The 14,606-nt window shown below is 36.7% G+C and overlaps 1 protein-coding gene across 1 annotated transcript; it reads right to left on the bottom strand.

Moving 5' to 3' along the window:
- Positions 1-1,089: 1,089 nt before the first annotated feature.
- Positions 1,090-14,118, bottom strand: LOC132277741 (uncharacterized). Its single transcript, XM_059779594.1, has 7 exons — positions 14,017-14,118; positions 12,086-12,235; positions 8,893-9,259; positions 8,176-8,769; positions 4,161-4,687; positions 1,475-1,811; positions 1,090-1,337 (listed from the first exon to the last, which is right to left on the bottom strand). Exons 1-7 carry the CDS (start codon positions 14,116-14,118, stop codon positions 1,090-1,092), a joined length of 2,325 nt encoding a protein of 774 aa, XP_059635577.1.
- Positions 14,119-14,606: the final 488 nt, after the last annotated feature.

Here is a 14,606-nt window from a genome sequence, read left to right as displayed (position 1 = left end):
TTCTTTCCTTAGTATTATTATTATTATTATGTGGGTAAATGAACTCAAGGGAGCAACCAAGGCCTATAGCGAGCAAGTTGCAGCAGCAACTAGACAAAAAGAGATCCTTCAAAAGGGAAGAAGACGTGATATCTCATTACAGAGGTCATAAGGAGCAGCATCAACATCAAAATCAAGAGTCCATCAACCATCTATTTTTCACCAACCAGGCTTGCTCACTGCTGTAGAAGGCAGAGCAGGTCATCCTGGGTAGCAGTCTGCCTAAGAATGGCAGCATTCAAGAGTTTGAGAAATGCAAGCTTACTACTGATTGCCCTCCTAATCAGACAGATAATGGTCTGAGGAGAAGAAGCCTTGCCTCTGTAATCCCTGTCATTCCTTTCAATCCAGATGAAGTACATAGTTGCATGAAGATCAGCTTATGAAGAAGGGATGAACTTGCATTACCAGACCGGTTGTTGGAGAACCAATTGACAAGGTTGAACCAGTTAGTGGCTGGAGGGGAGAAGCCAGCGTTGTAAGCAAAAAACGACCATATGATGGAGGTGAAACTGCACTGAAAAAATAGATGGTCCATGGACTCAGCATTTGACAAACAAAAATGGCAGGCATTTGACCAATGAAGGTTAGCCATAGCAGGGTTGTCTAGTGTTCTCAATCTTCCCTTTAGAGCAAGCCATGTGATGAAGCTCCACTTGGGTACATGATACATAAACCATATAATGTGTGACCAAGCACATAAAGGTGCAGGAGGTGAGAAGTAAGAGAGGGTAAGGGAGAAAGAAAAGGAATATGTGGGAGAAGCAATCAATTGAATGGAGTCTCTATCTGAATTAGGTGGGGTCTTAGAGAGAAGCTGGTTGGTGAATAAAGGTGTATGGAGGTATGGGATGTTGTGTTAAATGAAATGTGCCATTGATTATAGGAGATAATGGTATCATAGTGGAGCGAAGTTCATGCTGGTTCATAGCCACCTATTCAGGGTCTAGGTGGTTGATAATGGGACCATTTGGCATCCAGTAGTCCAAACATAACATGGTTTCAGTACCACAACCAACCCTGTGCCTTATCAAACCCCTAGCCATATCTCTAATCTTCAGCAGTCTCCTCCAAAACCCATAACTGAGAGAAGAGGGCTTTATACTCCAGAAGCTCTTGGTCTTGATAAGGTATTTGAACCCAAGAGGACCACAACCTGCTGTGCTTGAAGAACAATAAATTCCAAATGTGTTTTAGGTTAGCAACCCTGTTTGCAAGGTCAAGGTCTGGAAAACCAAGGCCACCATAAACTTTAGGCCAGCATGCAGACACTTTGCCAAGCAACCTCAGCCCGTCTTCTTCATATCATGACCAGTCCAAAGGAAAGCTCTCAATATTTGATTAACCAGATCAATAGCCTTCTTGGGGAGAATAAAGGACTGAGACCAATAGGAGTGTATAGCAATTGAAATGGCCTTAATCAGGACTGATCTACCTGCATAGGAGAGGTACCTAGCTGTCCAACTCCCAACCCTATTGGTAATTCTGTCTACCATGGTCTTGCAGTCCCTGGCTGAGAGATCTTGAAGATGTCTAAGCCCACGTGCATAACTGGGAGGGTACCAGTTTCGAAGAAACGATATTGAGTATAGCAGTTTAGTCATCAGGATGAACCCCATAAAGGATAGAAGAACTCTTGGTATGATTAATGCAAAGCCTAGAAAACTCAGAGAAAACACACAGACCATTGTAAAGGACTTGAACTGATTGGGGGTTGCCAATGAGAACAGCAAGATGTCATCAGCAATACCAGGTGAGTTAAGGACAGCTTGCTACAAGTGGAATTTGAAGGATGTGGAGTTGGAAATGTGATTGGTAATAATGGAGGATAGCACCTCCATAGCAATGACAAAAAGGAGGGAAGAGATGGGATCACCTTGCCTAATTCCTCTCCTACCCTTAAAGAAACCAAACAGTTCACCATTTAAAGACATGGAATAGGAAGCAGTGGTAATACAAAGCTTAATCCAATGGATGAACAAGATGGGAACTTAAAGAGAAACAGTGCATCAATGATGAAGTGCCAGTGAATGGTGTCAAATGCTTTCCTTAGATCAATTTTCAATGCGCAACTAGGTTGAGGAGAATGCCTATGGTATCCACTCAGAAGCTCATGTGCAAGGAAGGTGCTCTCATGGATGCTCGGCATTTTGGTTTGGACTAATGATAAAAGGTAGAACTGGTTGCAGTTTTAAGGGCTATCAATTTGGAAATACACTTGTATATGATGTTCCAACAGGAGATAGGCCTAAAATCATCGACCCTGGGGGGGTTGAGAACTTTGGGAACCAAAGCAATACAGGAGCAGTTTATTTCCTTCGAGTTTTGCCAGTGATGAAGTCTTTAATAGCACCAGTGGTTTCATTACCTATAATAGGCCAGGTATTCTTGTAGAAACAAGAATTAAAGCCATCTAGTCCAGGACTCTTGAATTGGTGGAATGAGAAAAGGCATTGTTGAATCTCGAGGTCAGTTGGTACGTGTACACACAAATTTTGTAAGTCTGCAATAGAAACAAAATATGGAGCAAATAATATAATATTTTATTAATTTGGATAGATGGGTACACTCCTCTGTAATATTCTTTACAAAAGAAAGAATTTGTCCTCTGATTCGATCCCCTTTTTTTGGTTAGTTGGATCCAAGGGCTGCACAAGCTTGATCTTGAATCACCGTGTAATTTGATGAAGAACGACACGTCTTTGGCGTGCTTTTTGTTGATCACCATGGAATTTGAGAAGAACGACACGATTTGATGTGCTTGGTGTTCTTCGCTTTTGGGTTTGGATGTTGGGGATGAGAGTTTCTGTATTTCTCTTTGGAATTCTAGATTTCTGAGTTCTGAATTTGTGTACCCCTTCCTTCTTCCTCCAGGCCTCTATTTATAGGCTTTTTGGATTAATAGGATGATGACACATGTCATCTCCTGATAAGGATAAAATTATAACTGGGCCGGGCCAGTTATATTGTGATAATTATTCTTAAAAATAATTTTTTCAAATATATTTTGTTAAGAATAATTATCTTTCCATTTAATTGTCTGGGCTGGGCTAATTAAATAATTTAAGTGGACCAAACTTGAGCCAATTAAACAATTTAATTAAACATTAAACCCATATTTAATGGGTCAATTTGTCAACACCAAAGTCCATTAAATTTTTAATGTCTACAAATTGCCCCCACTTCGAGTCCCATGTTTAACAGGATTTGTTTCCTTTTTCAAGTGGGACTCGAAGTATCCAACTTTCTATTCTTCTTTTTTTCTTTTTTTCTTTTTTCGCTTTCCTATCCAACTTTGAATTATAATTCTTCACTTTCCAATTTGAATTGAATCCCGCAAATCCTGCAAATCCTTTAATATGTCACCATGCGTTCCATATCACTTCCAGTGTTTGTTGAACACTTGTATGCTAAATTGCAACATCTGCCTTGGCTAATTATATAAGCAATCAGAACACTACTGGTGGTATGTCTTTGGTTCCATTTTTTTTCCATAATGATCATATCACAAATGTACTGCCACACATAATGACCAAGTCTTTGTAATCACTTTTTTTAATATATCTTTTTTTTTTTTTTTTTCCTAAATGAAGGAGTTTTTATAAATATGAGCAATATGGTACAAAGACAAATAAGGGAATACCCTTACCAAAATAAAACAAAACCCTTAAAAAGGGAATACAAAATGCTCAAAACAAGCCAAAAAAAAGAGAGCTACAGGATATCCTGAAGGCATACCCCCATGATATCAAGTACCTCCCAAAGAATACACTTTGCTAAATCCTTAGACTCTTGCACTATATCATTATGCATTCTGTTATTCCTTTCACCCCATAAAAATTATAAGGAAGCTGTAAACAAGATCCTTGCCATCTTCATCTTCCTCCCCTTCCCTTGATATTGTTGAGTAAAGAACTCTGCCAACTCATATATCCATTACAAACTTGAGCATTCACAATACAAATTCCTTCAAAATTGTGCCATACTTTTCTTGTGTACTCACAGCAACAAAATAAATGATTAATGCTCTCCACTTCATTGTAGCAAAGAAAGCATCTAGAAACCAAAGCAAAACCTTTTCTCTGTAAATAAGAGTGAGTGAGAATGGCATTTTGCATTACCAAAACTGCATGAACTGACCACCTAGGTCTCCCCCCACTCCAGCACAAACCAGCCCAATTCAATTCCTGCAACCTGAAACGAGTAGCTTCCCAAGCAGCTTTAAAACTAAATGTGGTTACCCACTGAATTTCATCCACTTCGCCATGAATTTTCTGATTTTGGAACATCTGAATTAGCTCATGAGAAGTATTATTCAATTGAGATACATCCCCTTCTCCCTCTATAATAAGCTCATGCATACTGATATTTTTATTCCTACTTAGGCACCGTAACAGCCTATGGTTAAATAAATCACTTAGCATCTTCCCTTCACACCATAGATCCAAGAAAACTTTTACATTTAGACCATCACCAATTCTATACCTGCAATTTTCCTTGACAACATCACGAACAGCTAATAAGCTTCTCCACATAGCAGATGAATTAATCCTAGGAACAACATTCCAAAATGATGAAGTTCGCAAGTAACAGTGCTGAAACCAAGCAACCCAAATCCTGTCTTTTGAAAGTAAAGAATTGTAATACCCTGATAGTTTTAAAAGATTTATTAATTAGGATTAATTATTTTATTTTATTTTTCAATGATTTATTTTATTTTATTGAGTGCTAGATTAATTATCTTATTTTAATTAAGTTATATTTCGTGATTATGTATGATGATTGATTGTTTGTGTGGTTGATTATTGATTGAATTATTGGTGTGTTGATTTTATTGGTATTATATGACTTAGTTGTAAATTCTTGTTTGTTTATGTGCTTCATGTAATTAGTTATTTTAATTTCTGTATTTAATTAATTATCTTATTTATTTAAATTAATTGGATTGGGCTTAAGGAAAGTTGGACCAAAAGATGTGGTCTTGGGCTTGTATGAAACCTTATTGGGTTAATTAATGAAGGTCCGTGGTTATTTAATTATTTAAATGATCACTTTTGTATCAATTATATATATATATATATATATATAATTATATATAAATATAATTAATTAATAATTGTTATGGAAAGATATATATATAGATATATATTTATTGATATTTATAAGTATATATGATTTAATTAACTAATGAGTTAATTATGGAAGGAATATATATTTATATATATATATGTTTATAGATATAAATTATTTAAAGATTATTATTTTAATTCATAATACTAGTTGGAATATGATTTGGAATTTAAGGTGTATAAAAATACACATAAGGCTTTAGGGTTAAAGGTTTTACACGTTAGAAAAATAAAACAGACAGAGAGAGAGGAAGAAGAAGGGCTGACAAGGAGGAGGTCGGATCTGAAAAGGAGGACGTCGGAATTGGAAGAGATAATTAAAGCTTAAAGCGTCGGTTTCATTTCGAAACCTTCAGGCGAGTTTTCTCTAACTTTCCTCTTAGAACTCATAAGGATTTCACCTTGAGTATCAAGGCTTTAATTAAATTTATTTGTTTAAAAATTATGGTTAGATCGGAATAATTAAAAAGTATAAACTATTATATTTGATTTTTAGATTATTGGATTTTAATTGATATATATAGGTGTTATGTATATTTTAAAATCAATCTATAGGTGGATTTGTGACCCAAGAGAGTTAATTATGGTTTCTTTATTTTCTAGAATTGTTCTGTAATTTTCTGGAATTTTTCTGATATTTTTAGGAATTTATTAGGATTTATTTTCCTATTATTTGTTAGGAAAATAATTATATATATATATATATATATATATATATATATATATATATATATACTAGGTAACTGGCGCATGTGGAGCGGCGGCACAATAAAGAATTGATCTAGTGCAGCGCGGTGTAGGATAATAGGGTGTATACGCCAATTAGGGCCATTTGATTAATTAAACTTATGTGAATTGATATGGTGCATCGCGGCGCATAAAAGTTTGGTGCGCAGGTGTATCTGGACCATAGAAGTGGTCTGGTCAACTATGGGATTATTTGGTGTATTGCAGACCATGAGAAGACGGTGCACTCGCTGATCTGGACCTTAGATCTATTATAGTTAATAGAAAATAATCTAGTGTGAGCGTGTTCATTTGCGCACTCATTTATGACCAATGGATGCGGCATAAAGGAAGTGATGGATTCAGTGTGGTGAGCTCACGGTAGCAAAAAGAGCTTAGCCAATACCAGCACACAAGGAGGCTTGAATCCAGTGCGTGCAAGTGCATAGTAAGCACGTGGGCGCGCGTGGGAAACTATGTTGGCCTAATTCGACACTAGAAATTAAAACGGTCATAACTTAGTCATTTTAAATCGAAATTGGGTCATTCTTGAGCTCAAATTTAAGGATTTTTCGTCTTCTTTCCAATGGTACCAATTTCATTATCAGATTCCCATCCTACTAGGAGATATTTATGTTTTAGTGAGAAAGTGTCGGAAAACTATTTAAACCAATATGGAGTATTTAAAGGAAACTATTTCTGACATATTTAGTTGCACTAATTTGTGTAAATATAATAAATTAATAATTTGTTATGGAAGGAAGTGTATATATATATATATATAATATATATATATATATATATATATGTATGTATGTATGTATATTGATTTTAAATAATCAAGGATTATTAAAGAAGGTGTTAAACACATATATACATTAAATAACATATGTGTAGGTATATATATATATAAATCATTTAAGATGATTAATATTATCATTCTTATTTGGCATATCTTAATAGGCTGGTTGTTAAATTAATGATATGCGTATAATATGCATGTGATGGCTATGTATGATTTAGCGTATTGTTAATTTTAAAGTTAATTCATGGTTAAAGTGTGGGCATGGATGAATTGTCAAATGATTAAATATATTATCTAAATATTTGTATGAATAGAATACATATATGGAAAGCATGGATGAATTGCTAATTAAATGTATGAATAAATATACCTGTGGAGGCATGGTTGAATTGCTAATGTATAAATATACATACACGGAGGCATGGTTGAATTGCCAATGTATAAATAAATATACTTATGGAGGCATGGTTGAATTGCCAATATATAAATAAAAATATTTACAATGGCATGGTTGATTTGCCAAAGCATAATTACGTTGTTATGTGTTAGATGATTAAAATATCATCTATGGTTGTTGTATGTATGGATTGGATTAGGGTTAGATATTCTTAAATGAGAATAGTTTAGTACTTACTGGTTAGTGTATTATTTTACATTAATAAAATAAAATTGGGGAAGACGTGGATGATTTGTCAAAACTTGGATTTTGGATATGTGATTTAAACAATTAAAATCATTATCGGGTTGGAATTAAATAGAGTATTTCTTTTATTATAATTTGTTGTTTAAATGATTAAACAACTGACTAGGATGGGATTAAGGTCAAAGGAGTTTTTATAAAATGAAATGGTAGATTGGTCTAGGTATGAATATTATTTTAATAATTATTTAATAGGTATGAAAATTTAATAAACCTATTAATGGATGTGATTAGTATAGTATATATAATTATATATAGACATGTATATCGTGCTTTATTAAAGTTAAAACTTTATTAGGTTTGGTTTTGATCAGAGATGATCTGCTTATTGGTTTTCAGAGGCCTGGTAGAGTGAACTTGCTCGTAGGGTTTAACCCACGATTTATTTTTCAGGTTATTAGAGGTTCCAGTCTCGAGGTTGAGGATCCGCAGTTAGGAGACTGTCATTCGTCTATTCATCTTGTGTACTTTTAAATAGTATTGGATTATTGGATAATGTTTTAAGGAGTCCTTGAGTTATGGGATTTCCGAATTGTAATTGTTGGAGAATCATTAAGTAATATTTATTTATTAGTTTTCTTCAGCGGTTTATTTATTCTTTATTATTCATCTTTGTATTCTGTGCTTGTTAAATACTTAAATTGTTTTGATATCTCTTGATTTTGTGCGCGGACTTGATCAACCCGTGTTCCAAAATTACGGGGTATCACAAGAATCCCTAGCAAGACTAATTTTAGCAGCTTTATCAATATCAATAATCTTCCTTTATCCCAAACCTCCTTCCTCTTTAGGCATTGTAAGATTCTTCCACCGGAGCCCATGCAGCTTCTTTCTGTTTTCAAGGTGTCCCCAAACAAAGTTCCTCATTTTTCTCTCAATCAAATTTGAAACAGCAGCAGGAAGGGAAAAAACTGAAGTCCAATACTGCACCATTGGAATAATCACAGCTCTGCTCAATTCCACTCTCCCAGCCATTGATATATTCAGACCATTCCATCTAGAGGTAACAGCAATTACTTTATCAACCAAATTAAGGTATTCAACTCTTCCCAGCAATTTATCAGAAATAAGGAGCCCCAAGTAAGTGAAAGGAAGTTTTCCTACCTTACACCCTAAAGATCTAACAATAGCATCCCTTCTTCTCACTGATTTTGTAAGAAAAACCTCTGATTTGTCCTTATTAACAGCTAAACCTGAGGTTTTTTCAAACTGAATCAACAATCTCTTGACAGTTAAAATTGAAGCCATGTTAGCTCTGACAACCAATAATAAATCATCAGCAAAAAACTGATGAGTGATTGGAATTCCAGCCTTGACAGCAGCTACTAAAGGAACCACAATCCCATTTCTAACCTCCAAGTCCATCATACCTGAAAAATATTCAATAAACAATAAGGGGGATAAAGGACACCCCTGTCTTAATCCTCTTTCAGGCTGCAAAAATCCCTAAGGAGATCCATTAATAAGAATGGAAAACCAAAGAGATGAAATACATTCTTTAATCCAAGCAATCCACTGATCACCAAATCCAATTATATTATCTTGGATCCTTCTATTCTGAATGAAAGCAATTTGTTCACTGCCCACAATCCTCCCCAGAACCTTAGATAATCTGTTTGCAAGTATCTTAGCAATGACTTTATAAAAAGTATTACACAGAGATATAGGCCTGAAATCCCCTACTGTAATTGCATCCTTTTTCTTCTGAATCAAAGTAATGAAAGTGTTATTAGTACCTCTACCCAAAACTGGCTGCTTGAAAATTTGTAAAATAACATCAGTAAAGTCCTCCCCAACAATAATCCAATAATGTTGAAAGAATCGAGCTATAAAACCATCTGGCCCTGGAGCTCTGTCAGACTTTTTTTAATATATCCAAACAATAAGGAACAAACATTCTTTGTCTTTTTTTTTTTTTTCCTTGTTTATCAAGTACAAGCTTGGAATTCATTTCCTTCTCAAACAAGGAATCTTTAAGCAAATAAGAAGCTTAGTTTGATTTGAATGCGCTAGGGCCGACTTTGCTTATAAATTCACACCTACTACCATGCAACCATTAATTACCATTCATGGGAGAGAGGGAGTTCAACTTCAGGCACACTGATTAGCAAACTATAAACTCATTGTTTTGTTTTTTAGGGATCCTGTTCTATCATCAGTGCCGAGAGCATGCGAACAATATAGTCTATCTCCCCATAGGCCACCAAGAAGAAATCGGTTGGGTAGAACCGTAGAAGAAACCAATTGGCAACTCACTGAAACTGGCTGAAGTTTGGTCGACGTTGTTTGGTTGGAGCTCATGTCGGTCATTACTGAAACACGCCGAAAAACATGGAGTTTGACCGTTGAAGCTCAAGTTTTTGGGTTGAGTAGATTGAAGCTTCATGGACTTGTTTTATCCCTGAAGATCGGTGAAGATTCTTGCCAGATTTTCTCGCCAAAATTAATGTTTTGCCCAACCACGAGCACGCCGAGGCTTCTGGGTCTGTTAATGGAGGTCTACCAGAACCATTGACGAAGCTTGGTTGATCTCTGTTCTAAACTGAAGGTACAAATAGACCGAGAACGGTGGCAAGATTGTTGTTACATGACCAGTCAGGTACTAGTTGGCGATCAATAACTCCGTTCAGCCACACCTCGGCAGCAAGCTGACTTTTTTTTTTTTTTTTTTGGTTTGCAGAGATTCCTTGCATGAACAAGTCCTTGCATGTTTCCATTGCTTCCTTCCAAATTCAGAAAAGAATGAAGAGTGATATTTCAATTGAAACCCATGTTGGTCCTGTGATGAATACTTTGCTTCCGGCTTTGACTATAACTTCACACGCGTATTGAATTACCATCCATGGGGGAGAGAGTTGCACATTCAGAGTAGTAGATTCGCAAGGTGGTTTCAGAAAAGAATTCCGGCTTCAAGAAGTCAGACTTCTCCATGAACTCAAACCAAGAGTGGTAACCATGACGACGGACTACACCCCGCACTAGATCCTACTAGATTTCCATTGTGCCATTCAAGACATCCTTTGCATGTGCCAGAAACGTAGCTCATGGGCAAGCAGAAGTACCAAGGTTGTTATTTTATTTATTTATTTATTTATTTTGTACGCTTTTTTTTTCTTTCCTTTTTTTTTTTCCTTCCTACTTTTTTTCTCTCTCTTTTTTTTTTTTTTTTTTTTTTTTTGCCCTTTTTTTCGCATTTTTTTCCACAATTCTTTTTCACGCCTTTTTTTTCCTTTCCTTCTTTTTTTTTTTTCTTTCCTTTTTTTCTTCTCTCTTTTTTTTTGCACGAATTTTTTTTTCAGCCTTTCCTTTTTTGTTTTTCTTTTTTTCACACTAGAATTTTTTTTCCCTTTTTTTTCTCTTATTATTATTATTATTATTATTTTTTTATTTTTATTTTTATTTTTTTTTTTCAGGATTTGAAAGGACCTTTCCTACTAACATCAACGAGAATTTTGTCAACCGTAGCAGAAATTGAAATCCTCTTTCTAGACAACATCGATCGAGCTTCAAAATCTGTTGTTATTCCACCATGGTGGTATTCAAGTGTTTTATAAAAGCAAAAGATGACTATCTTAGAGAGCGAAAATAGTCGAAGAAGTCAAGGAACCACATTAAGCGTATTCGACTCACTTCTCGGTCGCAATGCCATTCATATGCCTGATCCTGATAATGAACATTGTTCTTCTCATTGGACACACATTCAAATGCCTGATCCCGACAATGAACATTGTTCTTCTCATTGGACACGCAAGGCTAAAGGCTATCTCACCAACTTTGGTCTTCATCAGATTAATGAAGAATCTATTGTCATGGAAGCCTTGATATTAAATTCTTTACTTCATGATAGAATAATTGAGGAAAACATCCGACTCACTTCTCGGCCGCAATGCCATTCATATGCCTGATCCTGACAATGAACATTGTTCTTCTCATTGGACACGCATGCAAATGCCTAATCCTGACAATGAACATTGTTCTTTTCATTGGACACACAAGGCTACAGGCGACCTCACCAACTTTGGTCTTGATCAGATTCATGAAGAATCTATTGTCTCAAAAGCCTTGATATTAAATTCTTCACTTCATGAGAGAATAGTTGAAGAAAAGCAGTTTTCATTCTTGGGTCTCAACATTCAAGCGAAGAAAGTATCATGGAGTATTCCCTATATACTTTCTGCTGAAATGCCACACACCGAACTATATTGGGAATGGTTAGAAGATGTCTTGGCATGCTTCCATGACTTCCTATCAAAATAACAACTAGATGGTGCTCTATTCGCCTCCCTATTTTCATATGCCCAGCCACTAATACTCTTCATTGTTCTATTGGCGAGCTGTCAAATTCCTTTGAGATTTATATATGATAGGCGGTCTCCCTCTTCAAGGAAGAATTGACGAAATTATTCCTTGTGCAGAAGAACTCCTGTCAACGTGAAGACAATGAAAAACTCCCTGAAGACTAGCGAATAACTTTGTCAACGTGAAGACCGGCGAAGAACTCCTGTCAACGTGAAGACCGGCAGAGAACTCCGTCAACTTGAAGACCGGCGAAGAACTCCGTCAACTCCAGTAACCGAACCATAAGCATCCATGTTCGCATGCATGTACAGTTGATTCCGATGCCGTCTTGCGAGCCTACCGTTCTCATTGACTTCAGTGATTCTCTCAATTTCAGGTCCTCATCACCGACCATGAATATCCATCGCCGATGCGTGAGCCAGTTCTTTGGTCACCATCTTGTTTTCTATTCTCAAGCTGGCCGTCCTCCTTTCTTGCCAATTCAGTCACGCCACCAATAGTTCCCCTCGCAAGGCATATCTTTTCTTGAAAAACAATCTGATAGACATTTAAAGCAACTGCACAAGCAGCCGCTCTCGTCACGACTCATGTCTGCACCTTCGTGTTTTAGCCCTTGCTCATCGGCAGGTCACTCGTCATATAATTTTCTGCTGCATTATTTTCCTCGGAGTTTGTTTCCTCTTTGGAATGATGCCTAATCTATCCTCCCTTTTGAGTTATGACAAAATGATGAATTTAATTTATTTATTTTGCCATTCACAGTTTATACTCTTGCGGGCCAGGAGTGATTTTTTTTTTTTTTTTTCCATCCTACTGAACTTAGAATGAAATTTTAAGCTGCCTACGTACCCTCAAACGAGGGATCAAGTCATCACGTAGTTCAAAAGAGACAATTTTTTTTTTTTTTTTTTTTGGGTGCCGTACACAATTTTAGCTCATGCGGGCCAGGAGCATAGTGCAGTTTAAGCTCGTACGATCAGAAGCATAACCTTCATGGGTAGTAGCGCTTCAAGAATTTGCCATTAATGGGCCCCACTCTTACTCCGTCTTCATCAATAATGAGATATGCGTCGTTTGTATAAACTTCACGAACAACATATGGTCCATCCATTTAGATACAAATTTACTTCCCTTACGATTCATGACAATTAGTCTCCGAACAACAAATACTAAGTCTCAAACTTGAAATGACCGAGGTCAAACTTTCTTATTGAACGCTTTAGAAAGTCGAGCTTGATAACACTCTAGCTGTTGTTGAGCTTCTAATCTCTTCCCATCCAATGCTTCCAATTCTTGAAGACGTAAGATGGCATTTTCTTCACTTGTAAGACCTTATATGGCTATCCTTAACGAAGGGATCTGTTGTTCCAATGGAAAAACTGCTTCTACGCCATAAACAAAAGAATACGGAGTTGCTTGAGTAGGTGTACGATGTGTAGTGCGGTATACCCACAATGTTTCTTCCATTCGCTTATGCCAATCTCTCTTTGTCTGGTTGACTACCTTCTTCAATAACTCACAAAGAGTTTTATTGAATGCTTCCGCGAGACCATTTGTAGGGGCATTGTACATGAAGGATTTACGTTGTTTGAAGTTAAACTTCTCACAAAGGTCAGTTACCCAACTATTTTTGAAATTTGTCCCTTTATCAATGATGATGTATTGAGGGACACCATATCGATAAATAAGGTTGGACTTGATGAAATCAACCACTGTTTCATTTTTCACATGTTTATAGGGTGCAGCTTCAGCCCATTTAGAAAAATAATCAGTGGCAGCCACGATATACAAGTGGCTCTTTGAAGACTTTTCTAGAGGACCCACTACATCTAAACCCCATGCATCGAATGGCCATGACGTCACAGTAGAGTGTAACGGCTCCGGTGGTTGGTGTATGAAGTTAGCATAGAATTGACAGGCTTGACACCTCTTCGCATACTCCAAGCAGTCTTTGACCATGGTGGGCCAATAACAACCTATTCTTTTGATGCAAAAGTGAAGCTTTGGACCAGATTGATGGGCTCCACAAATCCCAAAATGTGCCTCCTTCATTGCATGAGTTGGTTCGTCATTTCCAAGGCAGCGAAGGAAAAGGCCCTCATATGAACGCCTATACAACGTATCATTGTAATAGATGAAACGAGGTGTTCGTCTTCGTATTTCAGTCTTGTAGCGTATATCTTCGGGAAGCTTTCCATGTTCCAGAAAATCAATGATAGGGAGCCTCCAGTCTTCTTCCTCTTGTGTCCAACAAGAAACCAAATTATTTTCTTCAAATTTATCTTCCAGGACTTGTGGCAAGACCATCGTTGACATACAGGAACATCAACCAGGTCCTCATCAATTAACGCCAATGTTGTAGCTAAATTTGCCAAAACATCAGCTATCCGATTTTCTTTCCTTGGAATGTGTTCTAGCATGACGCTATCAAACCGTTCCAACAAATGAGAGGCATAACGATGGTACGGCACTAGATCATCTTTCTTAACCTCATATTCTTTAAGAAGTTGGTTAATCACCAACTTAGAGTCTCCATATATTTCAAGATTCGTAATCTTCATCTCATTCGCTATTTGAAGGCCGATGATCAGGGCTTGATATTCAGCTACATTATTTGAGCAGTTTTCAGCGAGTGCAAAAGAGTATGGAATAACATGTCTTTGTGGAGAAACAAAAACTACGCCTGCTCCGGCCCCGTCTGATCGTGCTGCCCCATCGAGGAGAAACAAAAACTACGCCTGCTCCGGCCCCGTCTGATCGTGCTGCCCCATCGAAAAACATCATCCATGGAGGGAGGATGTCCACAAGGAAGACTTCTTCATTGGGAAAATCTTCAGAAATTTCCCAATCGGCTGGAATAGGATGATCAGCTAAGAAATCTGCTAAGACTTGTCCTTTCACTGCTTTT

Source organism: Cornus florida, unplaced genomic scaffold (genome assembly GCF_030987335.1).
Source record: "Cornus florida cultivar Cherokee Brave unplaced genomic scaffold, ASM3098733v1 CherokeeBrave_3.0.0_Hap2_Chr01, whole genome shotgun sequence".
NCBI lineage: Eukaryota > Viridiplantae > Streptophyta > Magnoliopsida > Cornales > Cornaceae > Cornus > Cornus florida.
Note: the sequence above shows the minus strand (reverse complement) of the source record. Positions and strands in the feature narration are given on the sequence as shown.

Coding starts and splice junctions, on each gene's coding strand:
- LOC132277741 (XM_059779594.1), bottom strand. CDS start 14,118: ATGCTAGAACACATTCCAAGGAAAGAAAATCGGATAGCTGATGTTTTG. Junction 12,236..14,016: donor AGGACCTGGTTGATGTTCCT/GTATGTCAACGA, acceptor AATGTCTATCAG/ATTGTTTTTCAAGAAAAGAT. Junction 8,770..8,892: donor GATTGCTTGGATTAAAGAAT/GTATTTCATCTC, acceptor AATATTTTTCAG/GTATGATGGACTTGGAGGTT.